At 35.6% G+C, this 19,781-nt stretch overlaps 1 protein-coding gene across 2 annotated transcripts in view; it reads right to left on the bottom strand.

Moving 5' to 3' along the window:
• Nucleotides 1-19,781, bottom strand: part of ORC5 (origin recognition complex subunit 5) — an 89,736-nt gene that overhangs the window by 10,281 nt on the left and 59,674 nt on the right. The window contains exon 13 of one of the 2 annotated variants that reach the window (XM_044245850.1): nucleotides 707-819. The exons of the other annotated variant lie outside the window; for it this stretch is intronic. Coding sequence (XP_044101785.1) covers nucleotides 707-819 — 113 coding nt within the window. The remainder of the gene's footprint in view (nucleotides 1-706; nucleotides 820-19,781) is intronic. 2 annotated transcript variants of the gene reach the window in all.

Here is a 19,781-nt window from a genome sequence, read left to right as displayed (position 1 = left end):
TTTAGACAGCTCTCATTTTGACAGACATAATTTTTTCCCTAGAACTTCTAATGTTCTAGAATTACTGAGAAGTAAACTCATCCACTTTGTACATGAAAGCCCCTGAAACACTGGAGATGGTTACTGTATCCTCCCTAGGACTTAACTCTCATACCCTGTCCCTCAGTCAGGGAGGTGACATGATTCTTCACTCTACCATTCTCCTCTTGCCCCTTCTTGGCATGTGCCCATCTGTCAATGCCCCTTTTAAAATGCCAAGCACAGAATAGCACACCAGATTTGTTCTGCCTGTGGGAACACAGAGCAGACCTATTATATCCCCTGAATGAGACACCAGGAGCATTAAAATCTTAGGACTTAAGCCAGGTCTCTCCCACCTTGTTTTAGGACATTTGAGTTTTTTGTAGTCAACTGTCCATTAAATCCTACCTTGCTTCTATGGGACCATTATCCCAGTCTTTTAAGGTCTTTCAGAATCTTCATTTTTGCCATCTAACATATTAGCTAATTCTCCCAATTTTATGTCATTTGTAAATTGATGAGAGGGTTCATACTACAGTGAAACTTATTCATTCTTGGCATTTAAATGATCTTCTCTTGCTTAACTGACTAATGATACTACATTAGGAAGAACATTAATTTTTATATTTAGTATATCATTTACATAATTCAAGACATTTTACATTATCGATTATTCTCTGCTTACCTAGCAATGGCTCTGATGAAATCTAGAGATACTGTGCATTTGTACTTTGGTCCATCAAGCTGATCGTCATGGCCAACCAGGGTTAATAGCTGAAGGGTCACTAGAGAGGTAATCTAACAATAAGAAAACATTTTTATGAGCTGTTTTGATGAGATTACATGATACCCTCATTTCTAAAACATTTTTATATGTAGTTCCTTTGACAGAGATACATAACTGAATTCACAAGAATAATTGCAAAGAATATAACTTTGAAATTGGCATACATAAATTTGTACATATGCTTAGAGTTCTGGTTAACCTACAATCAGTCTTAAAGGATTCCACTAGAGACAGCTTTGCTGCTTCATTAATGACTCACACGATTGCTAATTTTTAAAAACTACAAATAAAGCACATTCCTTCTGTTTCAGAATTTTATGGAGTCTCTATCTTGACACCTCAGAATATCAAATCTGTACTCTCTTTGAGAATTGAGCAGTTAAAATGTGGATGTGAGCCCTTTTCAGAGTTGGGTAATTGGTTAGATAAGAGATAAATATACCTTTCAGATCTGGGCTTAGTCTTGATCACCAATTGGGTAGTCAGGAAAACACCAAAAGGATTAATACTGGCAAAACTAAAAGTGTATTTTAACCGATCAAATCAAAATACAAAATAACTTCACATTCATAAGCCCAACAAAAATATTACACATGTTAATATCCAAGAAAGAAAGTTGATTCAAGACCTGGAATTCTTTGAGCAACCCATTCTCTTTTCCCAATATCTTGCCCCCCCCACCACCCCCAATTTCTTAGTCTCATCTGCTAGATAACAGGAGAAGAGGTCAGCAATGGCAACAAGAAAAGATAAGGAAAATCGCTTTGTGGCAGTATTTGGGATAAGAGTTTTTAAATTTGTAATACCTAATCACAAGTCTAAAGAATTAAAAATACTCACTTAATTTGAGACGAATACTTCGCAGATGCTCAATAAACATTAGGTAAGTGATTAAAAACAATAATAGCAGTAATGATTTGCTTGGTATCAAGTACATGATAGAGTATCTCATTTATTCCTCAAAACCTTAGGAGGTGGACATTATTACACTCACTTTATAGATGACCCTTACACTATTACACACTCTATAGATGACCCTTAAAGGTGTTAAATAACTTGGTCCAGATCCTAGAGCTGGTAGGTGGCTTAGCAAGACTTCAAACCTACAGTCCCTGCTCATCCTAATACACTACACAGACTCCATTCTGTCTCCCATTAAAAGTGTTATGCAGTGTTCAGTCAGCTGTCATTACTTTATTAACAAATTAAAAAATGAACAGATGGTAGATTTCACAGTATTTTATATACAGAAAATTCTATATTTAGCAAATATGAAGCATTTTTGCTAATTAGAAAAACATTTTGTGTTAATACATCAAAATATGAAGCTCTGCATTCAAAAAGCTAAGACTTCAATTTCTAAATCAATATCACAAATTAGGTTATGCCTTGAAATTTTTTTTATAGATGTGTGTGTTAAAAAGAGTTATACATTCTGTAGCTGTTGTACACTGTTTTACAGGTCTATGAGAACAAGTTTATTTGTAGGTTTTTATCTTTCATCTATCAAAATTGACAAAAGGCATTAAAATCCTCCCATTATGAGGAGTCTGTCCTTTTCTTTTTGTAGTTGTTAGGTTTTGCTTTATATTTTTGAACCTGTTATTAAGCGCATGCACTTAAAAACCACTGTGTTTTGCTGATAAATTAAACCCTGTCATTACTATCTAATGATTGCTTTCTTCAGTAATGCCTTTGCCTTACAGTGTATTTTTTCTAATATTAATATACCCGTATCAACAATCTCTCAAGTGATAATCTTTTTCCTTTTTCAACATCTTATTTTCAAATTTATATTTTCTTAGCTTTCGACAGTTCTCATGTAAACAACATGCATACATGCAAGTCTGACAATCTTTACCTTTTAAGTTAGACTATATGCTCTACTTGCTTTTATTACAATGATATTCTAAAATTTTATTTCTACCATTATGTCAACCTCTCTGTTTTTCTTTATGTGTCTTTCTTACCTTTGAAAAAGATTTATTTGAGACAGAAAGAGAAAGAGAGACAGTGCATGTGTGTGCACATGAATGGAGGGAGGGGCAGAGAGAGAATCTCCAAGCGGACTCCGTGCTGAGCTCGGATCCTGAAGCTGGGCTTGATCCCAGGACCCCAAGATCATCACCTGAGCCACAATCCAAAGCCAGATGCTGAACCAACTGAGCTACCCAGGCGCCCTTCTATTTTGCCTTTTACTGAACTGAATTATAGTAACTTTCCATTCTATCATTTGCTCTTCTATCTCGGAAGTAGTTACTTAGTCCAATTCTAATTTCTGTTTTGATTTCTTCTTTGGCCCCTAAGCTATTTTAGAATTCTTTAATTTCCAACTCATGGAATTTTTAAATTTGGAGATTTCGGGGGGGGGCAGTGGGAGGGAGTGCTAGAAGTCATAGGGTGTGGTCTGTACACTGGCAATCCTTTGAAATTTGTTGGGACAGCTGAGTTGTCCAGGAGGAAAGAAGAATGCACAGAAACCTGAATGTCACTGTGACAAAGAGTGAAACTGACCACGGTAGTCACCCTGCCAGGCCCCTTCCTTCTTTGTCCCCAAATGTCTCCAGCTGATGGCAACAGAGCACAAAACATGCCCACAGAATGTGATGACCTCACACCAGGCAAAAAGGTTGGAGATAAGAGTCTTCTCTCTTACTTACGTAAATACCTATATAATACACCTTCCATTTTGCCTCTTTGCCTGTAAAACCTAAAATATTACAATGGGCTCTTTACTGAAAAAGTCTGCCAGCCCCTCTATTAGAAAATTGCTAGATACAGATAATTAATTTAACCAATGTGGTAATCAAGATGCTCACTGACTTGCCTGAAGTGATAATGATGGGACAGTGCCAGAAACTCAATTGGCTAGGATTTAACTTTCCTAACTACAACTCAAAACTTCTGAAAATCCTAATGAAACTGTGATCACAGCTAAGAGAGCGAACGTCTAAAGAGGCATATTAGACACTTGCTTGAAAAACAGTATGTGTTGAACGAATGGGGATGATCTGTAAAAAAGGTAACGTTGAAGAGCCAGACTTGGTGGTGTGCCTCCAGCAACAGGACTGAAGGGCACCTTGCACATTAGCTCAGAAATCTGAGTAGGTGCTCACTGTGGAGGTGGAGTTGTTTAGCTGTCATTCAAAGTATTAAGATCATCCAATAATCTCCTTCCCACTCCCACTACTGAACCCACTCTGATTCCATGCTTTATCTTCTCACTTCAGACAAGAAATAAGGAACATTCAAAGTTAGGAAGACCTATCTTCTTCCTTACTACAGTTCTGATTCATCACTTCAACAAACTGAGTCTCAATTTTCAAAACTAAAAATCAGAAGAATAATAAAAATCCAACCATGCAGTATGTTCTAAGTATTTATGAGATAACCAAAAATGAGCAGAAGGTCAAGGTACTATTGCAATGCCTGGCACAGAGGAATTGCTCATTAAATCATACCTATTAAGAAATCAGTACTTTAATTCTGAGTTTATTGAGCTGATCAGTAAATTTAAATATCCTATCTGTTTAATAATTTTTTCAATATCTAGTTTCCTTAACAATACTTACAAAGCACTGGCATTCTGGCTTACATATTTGTCTCCTGAGATTTGACCAGTATAATTAATTCCCATCATACTCCTGAGATACTGACCACCTCTAGGAAAATCTACAAAACCAAAACCTACAAAAAACCTAAAAGCTAAAAGCTAACGGCCAGTTCCTAAACAACAGCTCTAGAGAGTCCGGACTCTGCAGGCTACACCACCACACCTTACCACTGCTGCCCCCTAGGCTCACTGAGCTGTCTCTCACTTTTAATCTTCCAAAGTGTAACATGAAAATTTTAAACTTGTTTTTAGGACTTGGAGATAACATTAAGTTCTAGATGTGACATTAGTGTGTTTGACTGAAGTCCATAAGCATAAACTGTATCTAAAGGGAAATCAACTCCTTTATTCAAATAATTATATAAATTATTTTTAAGTGATAGGAGAAGTTTAAAAAATGACCAAAATTAACGAACTAGTAACACTGCTACCTATCCAGAAACTTAGTCATCAGACAGATTTTCTAAGGGGATAAAAATCATTAGAAGGCGATTTTATTGCTTCTCAACAAATCTCTATTTACCTCTTAGAGGGTCTTTGTTAAAGGGTGGTCATAAGAAAAGACTCAAACTTTATTCCATCTTCTATGATGGAATATCATATCCACTACAAGAATGGAGCATCAGATAATGAAGTGAAATGAATAACTGAAACTCCTCTCAATATGCAGGGCAGAATTAAGTGCTTCTTTATACCACCATCATTTTTAAACTTTAACTGGACTCACTGACCTCACCCCTAGAAACACGTCTGTTTAGTATCTGCCTGGCTTCTTAGGCCACACTTTCAGAAGAGATTTGCCTCTATGACCCTGCAATTGCACTCCTGGGTATTTACCCCAAAGATACAGATGTCGTGAAAAGAAGGGCTATCTGTACTCCAATGTTTATAGCAGCAATGGCCACCAAGATGCCCTTCAACAGACGAATGGATAAGGAAAATGTGGTCCATATACACTATTGAGTATTATGCCTCCATCAGAAAGGATGAATACCCAACTTTTGTAGCAACATGGACGGGACTGGAAGAGATTATGCTGAGTGAAATAAGTCAAGCAGAGAGAGTCAATTATCATATGGTTTCACTTATTTGTGGAGCATAACAAATAGCATGGAGGACATGGGGAGTTAGAGAGGAGAAGGGAGTTGGGGGAAACTGGAAGGGGAGGTGAATCATGAGAGACTATGGACTCTGAAAAACAATCTGAGGGGTTTGAAGTGGCGGGGGGGTAGGAGGTTGGGGTACCAGGTGGTGGGTATTATAGAGGACACGGATTGCATGAAGCACTGGGTGTGATGAAAAAATAATGAATACTGTTATGCTGAAAATAAAAAATAAATTAAAAAAAAAGAAGAGATTTGCCTCAGGCATCACAGGGCCTGTGCTATTATTCACATTAAGAAAGTAACATCTAGACTTTTACTAGAAACTAATCACAGATCTTTTCTGAAATTAAGCTAAAAATGAGTAGTATCTGTTTTATAATGACCTACTATATATAACATTTTAAAATTCACTAGACAAATATTTATTGGACTCTTAGTATGGATCAACCATTTTGGCATATATGCTAGATATCTTCCAGTCCATAAAATTACAAACAGTATACCCGTTCTTTCCTAGGGTTTGCCCCCAAATAATAAAATGGTGTTCACAAATATCAAAATCGATATGTATTACAACAGGGATGTAAAAAGAATATTTTTTAATCATTACCTTTAACTTTAATTTTTGAAGTTCAAGAACAGGTATTAATAGGTGAAAAGTGAAAGACCTTTTCTTGATTGATTTTGAATTAGGCAGTAAAATGAAGAGTCAAAGAGGTAATTAAATCATTTTAATCCCATAAATTCCTTCCCATTTTCATTAGTAACTCAAAGAGGAAAATGAAATGATAGAGATGAGAATTCAGGTGATACAAAATCAAAGAGAATCCGAAGTAGCCTACAGCTGGCACACATTACTGCTATTTCCTAAGTGACGTTATTTCTACAGTTAGTACTCTTACCTCATCCTATGAAGATATAAGGAAAGTAAAAATGACTCAAGGCAAAAATGATTTCATAAGCTAGTAAATGCTTTCCTTAGTAACATTTTATATGTATATATAAATGAAGTTAACGGATGGTAAAAGAAAATTTTCAAGTTACTCTACATTTTTATAAAAAATAAGAGCTTCCATTTATCTAGTGTAGGAGTTAACGTTCAATGAAACAAAAATGGTTAAAAACAAACTAGATGTTAAAAACGTGTGAAATAGTGATATGCCCATCAAATGATGTCCTCTATAAAGCACTCAGCACAGTGCCTAGAATACAGTATTTAGTAATTTGAGGTATTATTTATATTATTACTACCTATTAGCATTATTTTTCAATTTCAAATTTTATTTTTATTTTTAATTTTTTAAAAAATATTTTATTTATTTGACAGAGAGAGACACAGCAAGAGATGGAACACAAGCAGGGACAGTGGGAGAGGAAGAAGCAGGTTTCCCGCCACGCAGAGAGCCCGATGCAGGAGAACGATCCCAGGACCCTGAGATCATGACCTGAGCTGAAGGCAGAGGCTTAATGACTGAGCCACCCAGGCACCCCTCAATTTCAAATTTAATGAGTTTTTCTAATAGTTCATTAATTTATTTAAAACTATATTATTTTATTTGAAAACACTGAATTTCATATAGCTTTCTAAGATACCATACTTGATTTATTTAGAAACAAAGTAAAACCTAAAACTATCTGCAGGCTAAAAATATCTGTATTAAAAATATAACAAATTAAGAATTATATGGCAGTTTGGACACGGCTGTAGAGAAAATTAAGGAACATGAGAACAGTTCTGAAGAAATTAACCAAAATGCAGAGTACACAGATACAAAGAGGGAAAATATAAAAGAGATAATTGAACATATTTCTAATCAAAGATATAGAAGGAAAACAGAGATGGACAAAAGGGAGCAAAAGCAATATCTGAAGAGATAACAGACAGGAAATTCATTTGAGGAGATGAAAAACACCAAAGCACAGAATTAAAGAGCTAAATAAATCCAGAGAAGGAGGAATCAAAAGAAATCCACACCTAAACACATCATAGTGAAAAAGTACAGCCTACAAGGTAACAGGAGTTCTTAAAAATAGCTAGAGAAGAAAACACATTACTTTCCAACAAGTGGCAGCTGGACCTATAGATACCTGAAGAACAATGAAAGCCATAAAATCATGAAAAGATAGCTTCAGTTTACTGGAAAAAAAAAAAAGTCACTGTTAACTCAGAACTGTATACCCAGAAAAAAACAATATTTTAACACTGAGGATGATTAAATGCATGTCCAAACTAAGACCAATCAAAGGTTTGCTACCAAACCTTTTAGGAAATTCCTAAAATGCACCTCTAGGTGAAGGGGAGTCATCCCATTAAAAGGTGAAATGCAAGAAGGAATGAAGAATGAAGAGGGTGGAAAAAACAATGGTAATCGAAATGAATGTGCCTGCAGAAATGATAACAATAATGTATTATGGGTTTAAAAATAAGATTAAAGTGCACAATACCAGTAATATATAGATTGGGAGTACAGAATATCAAGTTAAAATGTTCTAAAGTTCTATGGTATCTGAGAAAATAATAGTACTTACTAAATTTTGACTTTGATAAGCATGACTGTTATAATTTTTAAAGAAACAACTAAGTGAAGAAAAATAAGAGTATGTACTTCTAAATTCGTAGAGGAAAAACTGAATTATAAAAATAACCCAAAAGAAAGAAACAAAAATAGAAAGTATAAAATAACAGACAAAACCAAAATTATATTAGTAATTATATTAAAAGTAAACTAATTGCTGAAAATTAAAAACAAAGGTTGCCTGAAAAAAATAAATCCAACTTTATACTGTTCAGAAGAGATACCTCTAAAGCAGAAGAATATGGGAAAGTTAAAAGTCAAAGGACAGAACGAGATACATCAAATACTAACTAAAAGGAAAAATGAAGGTATATCAACACAGATAAAACAATTTTAAAAGAGATTTAAAGAAAGGTTCATTTAATAATGACAACATGCATGCCCAGTGCTCATCTCTCTTACAAGATGAGTTGCTTGAGATCTTTACTATGAAGAAACGAGACAAAGAGCAAGACTGGCAGCCAAGGAATAACACGGGTCTTTGGGGGAAGAGTACACATCACTGAACATCAAGACAAACTCGTTATCCTTCCTATTTTGGAATCAGGTAGGAATCATGACAGAAAGTAGGCCTGAAATTTTAAGAAGGTTATATAGAAAAGAATTAACACAGTTTCCTACGGCAAAATGCATACATTAACTTCAATCTTCTCTATTTTTCTGTAAGGGATTCATTTGCTAAAGTAGGTTAGTAATAGTCATTTGAAACTCACACAGTAATCTTCCTTACTATTAAATGCAGGTTTCTTTAGCAGTTTCCTTTTACAATAGAAGAAAACATTAATTACCTTTTTACTCTGCCAGTGGCACTTCCTTGTAATATTTCTTATAACTTCTACTTTCCTGCAATTCCAATATTCTTATATATTTAATCCTTTAACTTGAATTGCATGCTAAATTATTCTTATATATTTTTTCATAAAGAAACACAAAAATCTGTCTTTAGTTAAGTTAGAATTTAAAGAATATTTCTGGATAGCTTACTTTTACTACTTTATCACATTAGTTGCAACAAAATTCCAAAGGCAGTAAGTTGAACTAGATAATCCCTGAAAGTCACTAGAAGAATTCCATGGATAATCGTGTAAACTGTGTGAAGGATAGAGTATCACTTTAAGATACAGCAGTCAAAAACTATTAATTATTTATAATTATAAATTATTAAACATTAAGATGACTGTTCAATGAGGGGGGGAGAGTATGATTTACAAAGAGCTAATACACACACTAAAAAATCTAAAACCAAATGAAGCAATTAAATTAGGATGTGATATTTCAAATTAAAAGTGACTAATTTCAGAGACTTTTTTATTCCTTGACTTTACCATATGAACAAAAATACACAAAGAGTTTAAGAGTATACTACACAAAACAATGTACAAATGTACCAATTTAAAAGTACTCTGCCAGTTTATTAAAATATTGCTAGAATAAAACTGAAAAAAAAATCATGTACAAAGATTAACTTATGGCATGAACATTCTGAATCTCAAACATATTAACTTAAGAAGAAAATACATGAAACTTCTGGAAAATTATTTCTATACATGTATAAGTTCACGAATATCTATCTATCTCAGAGGACTGCCCTCTTAGAGCTAGATGTAGTTCTATACTTAGTCATTAAAATGGCAGAGGGGGCAGAAGAAGGGTGAAGGGAAGGGCTTTTTGTTAGCATCTCCACATCAAGAAGATGATTTTGGGTTATAACCATAGGTCTGTGTATGCGTTCTTATGAAGTACCTGTGTTTGCTGTGCACAAGGTTCATTTTTTTGCAACATCTAAGCTTTTTGGATGTCCTGAGGTGACAATGTATGATAAAATGTACAGCTAGTGAATTAATCAATTTATAAATTTCTTTTTGTTACTGATAGGAAAGAAGCATCCGGGGCATGGAGTTGTTAAGCTGTCTCTGAGAAACGTCAGGACTTATTAAGATGGCAGCAGAGAGGCAGAATGAAGCGTAGAAGGAGAGATGTGTGCAGATGTGTTCATATTTACATTGTAATGATAACTGTTAATGTGTGTGTCTCTCTGGCTGTACTGTAGGAATACATTAAGTGAGTCAACGCAAACATAGCTCCTTGCTAATAATCTGAAGAGTACAGATTGGATAATGAATTCTTTTAGAAGCATCGTACATTGTGTACTCTTGTTACTTTATGTCTCAGTTTCAATTGAACATTAAGGGAATACAGTATTTTAATTGTACCTCTGCCAGTATCTTTATCTAGAGGGTTGCCATTTTTGTCTTTTAGGAAATTTTTGTTGCCAGGAAAAGCAGGATTACATTTTTTTTCTTTCAGATGGAAATGGTGTAATGTATTCTTGGTTATCAAAATACTCATAGTTTGAGGACGCTGAAATGGTAAATATTCATGGTGTGTAAAAAAGCATTATCTTAACTACATTAAAATGCTTACTTGTAGATACACACATCGGACCTAGAAGTCAAACTGTAAACTGTTTGAATTATGGGTAACTTTGTTCTTCGCTTCTTGTGGTTTTCAGTTTCCTTTTACATGTTAACTTTCATTTTTTAAATTTTTTAAAAAATATTTTATTTATTTATTTGACAGACAGAGATGACAAGTAGGCAGAGAGGCAGGCAGAGAGAGAGAGGAGGAAGCAGGCTCCCCGCTGAGCAGAGAGCCCAATGCAGGGCTCGATCCCAGGACCACGAGATCATGACCCAAGCCGAAAACAGGCTTAACACACTGAGCCACCCAGGCGCCCTTCATGTTAACTTTTAAAAATAAAATTTTTAAAACCTAAAAAAGAGTATCTACATTCCTCTCCATTAGCCAATTCATAAAAATCATTTGATTTTTATTTCTAATTGCATAATCATGAAACTTTTTACAGCACCTCCTGAGTTGCTCTAAGTACTGTGGATCTACTAATTTACTTCTTTGCCCAACTTAAAATGTTCATGACAACATAATGAAATTGTATCTCCAGGCTAGCATTAATACCTAAATAGTTTGATATGATCAGTGGGAATATGGCAGAAGTCTCTAGATGGTGAAGGTACTTGGGACCAGATTCATTATATATAGTGTCCCAGTTGTGTGTGTGTCCATGTGCATGCATAAGGTAGAGGTGGATGACAGTCTTTCCCATCTGCCACAGCAACCAATACTGCTGTTAGAGTCATTCCCATTGGTAAGGCCCCAAATGCAAGAACTGATTCTGAGTAAGACTCTGTTTCTAGCAAAGAAGAATAAACTGGAATATACTGCAGTCAATAAAATTAATGTCTTTTTTAAAAGATTTTATTTATTTATTTGACAGAGATCACAAGCAGGCAGAGAGGCAGGCAGAGAGAGAGGAAGGGAAGCAGGCTCCCTGCTGAGCAGAGAGTCCGATGCGGGGCTCGATCCCAGGACCCTGAGATCACAACCTGAGCCAAGGCAGAGGCTTTAACCCACTGAGCCACCCTGGTGCCCTAAAATTAATGTCTTGAAGGGATTTAATCTTGATTGGGAGTAAACTCCCTAAATAATAATGGTAAAATACCTTTGAATGTTCTGAAAAAAATGTTAGCACTAATTTACAGAAGGTTTCTCATGCAACTGAACTTTGAATTACCCTTGAATATACTGTATAAACAAATACTAACAAAGAGCATAGAAAGTAATGTTAGAAAGAAAATATAAAAAACAGGAGAACTTCTGGTCCAGACAAGATGTCACAGATTCATATTTACTGTTCTTTCTTAGACAACTACATCCCGGGAAATAACCTAAGAAGCAACCAAAGGAGGACTCAGGAAGGCAGACTACTTAGGGACCAAGGACTAGAGGAACAATATAAAAAGCAGGGGGTCCTGTGATTCTCCACCCAGCAGCACAAAGTGATCCAAGCTGAGCATTCCCTAATTCCCAATACAGAGCAGAAAGCTACCCATATAGGCTTATTCCTCCCTGGACTGAACACAAATCCTGCCCCCCACAAAACTGGCAATTGTGGCAACATCTCAAAACACTGTCCTTCCTGAATAAAGTGGAAATAAAGACATTCTCAAAGGAAAACTAAAGAATCTGTACTTAGCAGACCTACCCTCAAAGCACAATCAAAGGAATTTTTCTTCGAACAAAAAGGAAAATGTTAGAAGGAACCCTGAATGCCAAGAAATAAGACAGAGGAGTGGAAACAGCAGAAATACGGATAAATCAAATAGGCTATCTCCCCCATGAATTTTCGAAATCAAATCTGATTAAAAACTATACCACCACCTGATACTCAAAAAAGTATCAAAAACACAAGATACCAGCTCATACCGGTCAGAATGGCTAAAATTAACAGCTCAGGATACAACAGATGTTGGCAAGGATGCAGAGAAAGGGGAACCCTCTTACACTGTTGGTGGGAGTGCAAACTGGTGCAGCCACTCTGGAAAATATTATGGAGGTTCCTTAGAAAGTTAAAAAATAGAGCCACCCTATGACCCAGCAATTGCATTACTAGGTATTTATCCAAAGGATACTTACATAGTAATCTGAAGGGGCACATGTACCCCAATGTTTACAGCAGCAATGTCCACAATAGCCCAACTATGGAAAGAGCCCAGATACCCAATGACAGATGAATTCGTAAAGAAGATGTGGGGGGTGTATGTATATGTGTGTGTTTGTGTGTATGTAATACATATATACATATATGTCATGGAATATTATTCAGCCACCAAAAAGAATGAGATCTTACCATTAGCAACCATATGGATGGAACCAGAAGGTATTACACCAAGTGAAATAAGTCAGTCAGAGAAGACAAATAATACCACATGATTTCACTCATATGTAGAATTTAAGAAACAAAACAGATGAACAAAGGGAAATGGAAGGAAAAACAAGATGAAAATTGAGGGATATCTGGGTGGCTCAGTTGGGTAAGCATCTGCCTTCAGCTCAGGTCAGGATTCCAGGGTCCTGGGATCGAGTCCCACATCAGATCCTTGTTTGGCGAGGAGCCTGCTTCTCCCTCTGCCTCTGCCTGCCACTCTGCCTGCTTGTGCTGTCTCTTTCTTTCTGATAAATAAATAAATAAAATCTTAAAAAAAAAAAAAAAGAAAAGAAAATTGAGAGGGAGGCAAACCATAAAAAATCAGAATACCAGGAAACAAACTGAGGGTTGCTGGAGGGGAGGAAGAAGGGGTATGGGATAACTGGGTAATAGGCATTAAGGAGGACATTTGATGTAACGAGCACTGGACATTATATGCAACTGATGAATCACTAAATTCTACTTCTAAAACTAAAAAAAAAAAAAAAAGAAGAAGAAGAAGAAAAAAGTGGATAAAAAAAAATAAATGGATGAATCTAAAAAACAAAGAAAAGAAAACTGACATCACTTATAAAACAAATATACAATTACCACCTAGCAATTACACCATCAGGCATTTATCCCAGCAAACTGCATGTTCACACAAAAACCTATACATGAATGCTCACACAGCTTCATTTCTAACAGTCAAAAACAAAACTATATAAAACAAAACAAAGAATGGGGAGCCTAGATGTCCTTCAAGGAATAAATGTTTAAACAAACTGTGGTATATCCATATCACAGAATATAACCCAGAATTAAGAAAAAGAATGAACATATGCAACAATTTGGATGAATCTCAAAGGAGTTAATTATGCTGAGTGGAAAAAGCCAATCTCAAAATATTACATACTAAATAATTCTGTTATAAAAAAATTTTTTTTAAGATTTTATACATTTATTTGGCAGAAAGAGTACAAGCGGGGGGAGCAATAGAGGGAGAGGGAGAGGCAGACTCGCCACTTAGCTGGGAGCCTAATGCAGGGCTTGACCTGGGACCCTGGAATCATGACCTGAGCCAAAGGTAGATACTTAACTGACTGAGCCACCCGGGTGGCCCTATAAAAATGCTTGAACTGACAAAACTCCAGAGATGGAGATTGGTTGTAGTCAAGGATTGACAGAAGGAGTAGAAAGGAGGTAGGTATGGTTATAAAAAAAATCGTAGTGATGTCACTGGTCTGTATCTTGACTATACAAACCTACACATGGGATAAAATTTCACTAACCAATTAGGCACAGACATACATATAAATAAATGTAAAAGTGGGAAATCTGAGTAAGATCAGTGGATTGAATGAATGTCAAACTCCTGGTTTTGACACTACAATTTTATAAGATGTAACCTTTGGGGGAAATGGAATAAAGAGCATATAGGAAGAGCCCATATTATTTCTTAAAAATGAACATGAATCTATAATTACCTCCCCCAAAAATGTTTATTTAAAAAAATAGACACACAAGATCCAATAAAATAAATACACAAAAAAAATTTTAATGACATATGGTGAAAAATGTTATCTAGACTTACTATGGTGATCATTTCATAGTATATGCAAATCTTGATTCCTTGTGTTTTACACCTCAGACTAAGATAATGTTGTATGTCAATTATACCCCAATAAAAATGTACATACATACATACATTGATAAAATACACAAAATACAGAGGGCTTTGAGAAAGACCTTACAAACTGCCAGAATAAATATTCTCTCAAAATGTTTAAGTATCTATGAAGTTACAAATACCTACTTGTAGAAATATAAACACTTTTTGACTCATATTTATAGGGATTTAAGAAATTACTCAAAAAAATATTGCTTAAAATGGACAAATCAGAGATGTTAATTATTTCAATATTGATGTGTTACTGTGGTGAGGCTATATAGATTTTAAAAAGTATAGATTACAGATTTTTCTTACTGAAAGCCAGATGGTTAGTTATGACTTGTGGCTCAGCAGCAAAGGATTTGTAGCTGCTGGTTTCATGCTCTGAGCCCATAAAGGTCTCACAAAGTTGTTACAAACCTGTGACTTGTACAACTTATTTCCTCTAGAACATATGATTATAGCAAAACTACTATTATGTAAATCCCAGCCTGAGTATTCCACATTTTCCCAAAATTTACTTTTTATTTCTATTTCTTAAAACTGTGAAAGTTTTCTGTTTGTGTGCGGGCTATAAAAACCAAATGCTTCAATATAAAAATGACTACAAGATAAAATTCTGAGCTAGTCCAGCAGGACTGAAAACCTTGGAGATCAATGCCTCATTTTATGGATGAGAAAACAGACATCATAAAAGGATGAATGGCATTATCAGTCCCTGGTCATTCACCCCAAACAAATATGTTGAGGCACTTTAGCAGATGCTGCAAAATTATTTAATCCAAAAGTCCCTGTGAAAAAGAATACATACAACGTGCAGACCATGTTAGAGGTTTACCAAAAAAATTTCTGAGTTGTAATAATTTTATTTTATTTTTTTTTGAGTTGTAATAATTTTAAATTAAGCACTTAATCTTAGAATGTTTAACATATTAAAAGTGCTTAGCCAAAATAATGCCTCCCTTTGACTACTGATGAATATTAGAAGGTGGTCTGCCAAAGCTATTAACTACTGTACTGAAGACCTCAGTCAGTGTTTTTATCTTGTCTTCCAGTGTTCCTCAAAATTCCCAAGAATGCTATATATGTAACCTGGCATTCCTTCCCTCCTTCAGGATCTAGCAGAGGTGGGGGAGGTGGGGTGGGGAGAGTTATAGTACTGGTTAATATTAGAGATCATGGGTAACAGTGATATGGGGACTGGAACTTATTCTTGAGTCCAAGCTACAAATCAGATACAGACATTGACAGATCTAGACCTCTAACTTATAGACACTGTGATAGGCATTTTAATTTCTTCACTCCTCACAAGAACCCCACCATGAATTAGGTACTATACATAAACCTCTTTTTCCAGATGAAGCAACACCTTCAAAGAGGTTAGTAAATGTCTAAGGTCACTGAGTTAACAGTTGTAAGAGCAGCACTGAATCTGAATACCATCTAAATCCAAAGCTGATATTCCTTACACTACCCCAAAAGGGAGCTGCAGAATACAGGAACTGATAACTTTGTTGGGCAGACTAGGGAAAGCTTTATAGGAGTAAAATGACAACTCTGGAAGCATTACACACTGAAAGGGGGTTCTGTGAGTGTGCTGGAGGTTAGAAACCCAGCAGCAGAGACACTACAGACAAAACAAAGACCTTAATGAAATTGTAACAAAAAGGATAAAATATCTCCACAGAGCCAAATGTCCTGACCCAGGATACAGGTAATAGCATTAAGAATAATCAACAACCCTGTCAACAAAATTATCAGATGTGAGGGGTGTGATGTCACCAAAGTAAAATATTAAAGTGGAATTTACTAATCTAATGAAATGTTAACTTTTCATAAATCAGACTGCATATTAGACATAAAATTACTGTTTTCTTTTTAAAGATTTTATTTATTTAGTTGACAGACAAAGATCACAAGTAGGCGGGGGGGGTGGGGGAGGCAGGCTCTCCCCTGAGTAGAGAGCCCGTTGCAGGACCATGGAAATCACGACTGGAGCCGAAGGCAGAGGCTTTAACCCACTGAGCCATCCAGGCGCCCCAAAATTACTGTTTTTAAGGTTAGATTTGTAAAAGACAATTTAAGATGGGGAAAAGCATGATTTCTTAAAATCTAAAATTACATAACACTAAAAATGGTATTACAAAACAAAATTTCTCACACATTTGTGGATTTAAGACCATTTACAATTGAAAACATTAAGTTAGGATAAACATTAAAATTTTTAAAGGCAAAAGCAATGAAAACGTCTTTCCTGAAGCACTGACATCATTCTCAAGAGGTATCATTTTAATTATTTAAGTAAGTTTAAATTTTCATAGGGAAATTATTACCCCCTCTTTGGTTTCTGTTACCTATTAAGGCATATTCTTTTGTCAGTAATTTTCAGATTTTAACCATTTTCCACAGCTGCTTTTCTTGTCTGTTGTGTCAAGCTCAAATTCAAATGAATATGAAAGTAGCCCAGGGAGTGGATTTTCTTTTTCCAAGTCAGGATTTAGATTTGGTGCCAGGAAATACAGAATCAGTTTAAAAAAAAAAAAAAAAAAAAGGTGTACTAGAAGAAGTCAGGATCTAGCCGAAGATACAGACAAAGCTTGAGAAATGGGGAAAGGAGTTATGGGAACCATTTAATATTAGTGTTAAGCTTGAGTCATATGCTGCCATTGATGTTTTTCCTCAAAATAAAATTTCTGGTTTTTAGTCCTTGGTTTAAAAATAAAACGCCTAAAAATCTGAAGCATCCTGCTGTCAAAGAAAAGAGTATTTCCCTAGCTTTCATGTGCTGCCAGCAATATTGACCATAATTAAATAATTTTATTTTACTTTATCTTAAAATAATCAATCTGCCTAAAGTCACATGCCGAAGTATCTATTTTTTCCCTCTGACTAGCTTCTTGGTCAAGAGGGAGGCATTCACAAAGAAAAATTACAAGTGAAAACTTCCTCATACTTGGGTATTTTTTAATTTACATGTTAAATGGGCTTGTGCAGTATTTACTTAGTTAATCTTTGCTCTGTGTACTATTATGTTCTTTGTTCTCATCTATGTAGGGGATGAGCTGATTATTTATGTCTTAACAAGAGGAGTTCATGTACCACAGTGAGGATTTTTTTTTCTTAATCTGAGAGGCAGTCACTAACAAGCTTCAGCTGGAAGTGCTTGATGTTAAAACAGTGTGAACCTGCTCCTGGGCTAATAAACTATGTTCTTTCTGCCAACAAAAGGAAATCAATTTACAACTGTAATTAATTTTTAACATGCTCATTATTTTTATACATTCATAGGTTGGTATCTATGTCAATTGATTTGTGAAATACCCTGTCCTGTTTGTCCTGGAGGAGATTTACAACCTGAAACCTATTAAATTATTTAAATAAAAGAACTTAACACATGATATGTTAATGCATGAGGTTCATACAACCCAACAAGCACCACATTTGATTTGATTTCAGATGACGTGATCGTTCATGAACACGTGGCGGACACCAAGAGAGTTCAACTGACAGTTACACACACACAAAGTAGAACTGATGAGTGTGGCAATAGAAGGGATAGGCAAATGCTGTCAAAGACGCTCAACTTAAAATCATCACCTCTGGGAATTCACCTTTGGAATTATTTCCAAAAAAAAGTGGGGAGTAGACTATTAGTCTTCACTTATAGACTGATAAACAAAAACTGGCATATATGTTTTTACAATAGAGAACTAAAGAGAGTGCATCTTTTGATTTCCTCTCTGGAACTTAGCACACAAATGACTGCAAATAATTCATATCTAGAAAACCATAACTGCAAGCTGAGGAGAATGGGAAACCATTCATTCAATGAGTGAATCTCATGTTGAAGGCGCTGTGTGAGAGACACAAAAATGAAAAGACAAGGTCTTTGTGGCGTCAAAGAATTCAACATGTCAGAGAAGACAAACACATAATAAAATGGTCATGACACAATATAAGAGGGATGGATGCTAGTGATATGTACAGATTCAACTATCTGATTATAGAGAAGAGAATGAGTCACAGGGAGGAAGGCAAAATGAGGAGTCATTGAAAAATGGCATTTGGGGGTGTAGAGCATGAAGCATAAAAGAGAGCTCAACAGTGGTAGGGAGACAGTACATATAACAATACAAAAGAAAAACTGGTGGGTTTTCAGAGACCAGACAGTTGATTGTGAGTGGTACAGAGGGTGAATAAAGAAAGTGGCAGAAGAACGTTACAGGAAAATGTAATGCTATGGAATGGAGAATTGATATTACAGATAATACAGCTCATTTTAAAAAGTGAAGGCAGAAAAACAAGATCAAATTTATTTTTTAAGATTTATACTGACGACTGGAAGATAAATTCACAAGTACATAGTGACAGGGAGACCAGTCATAATGCTGGTGCATTTGTCTAAGAAATAATGAAGCTACGTATTTAAGGTGATGCAGGGTGGGTGGGAAGAAAGGAGTAAGTCCAAGAGACATTTGTACTTAGGAGGAAAAACAGACTGGACTTGGTGACCGACTATAGTGAAACAAAGTGTTCAGAGTTGATTTCTCCACTGAACTAAAAAAAACCTGTATTATTTCTGTTTTTCCAGCACCTAATATCATGCATGCCACAAAGCATGGGCTTAGTTAAAAGATGAATAAATAAATGATTAGTTCTGAAATCCAGGTAAGGCTGAAAAACAGAAAAAAGGTTTGGGGACTAATTTTTGGTTTGGATAGATCAGTGTAGGATGGATGTGGCACGTTCAGGTATGATTGTTCAGTTGGCAATTTCGGTCCAGAACTACAGAGGATAATGGCTAGAAATACAGGATTAAGAAGACATCAGGGGCGCCTGGGTGGCTCAGTGGGTTAAAGCCTCTGCCTTCGGCTCAGGTCATGATCCCAGGGTCCTGGGATCGAGCCCCACTTCGGGCTCCCTGCTCAGTGGGGAGCCTGCTTCCCCTTCTCTCTCTCTGCCTGCCTCTCTGCCTGCTTGTGATCTCTGTCTGTCAAATAAATAAATAAAATCTTAAAAAAAAAAAAAAAAGACATCAGCAGGCACATAGCATCTGAAGCCAAGGGATGAGATAAGACAGTTGTGTGTACACTTATTTCCCTTTCTGATTTCTAAAAAGGCATGATTTTTTTGATTCTAAGAATTCAACTCTATCACATTTAAGGTATCCAAGGTGAGGGAGCAATTAGATGCTACAGATGACTTGACACTGAGAACCCCAATTTTTCACTATGAGAAATG

Source organism: Neovison vison, chromosome 4 (genome assembly GCF_020171115.1).
Source record: "Neovison vison isolate M4711 chromosome 4, ASM_NN_V1, whole genome shotgun sequence".
Lineage (NCBI taxonomy): Eukaryota > Metazoa > Chordata > Mammalia > Carnivora > Mustelidae > Neogale > Neogale vison.
The sequence above is the reverse complement of the archived record's forward strand: the minus strand, read 5'-3'. Positions and strand labels throughout refer to the sequence as shown.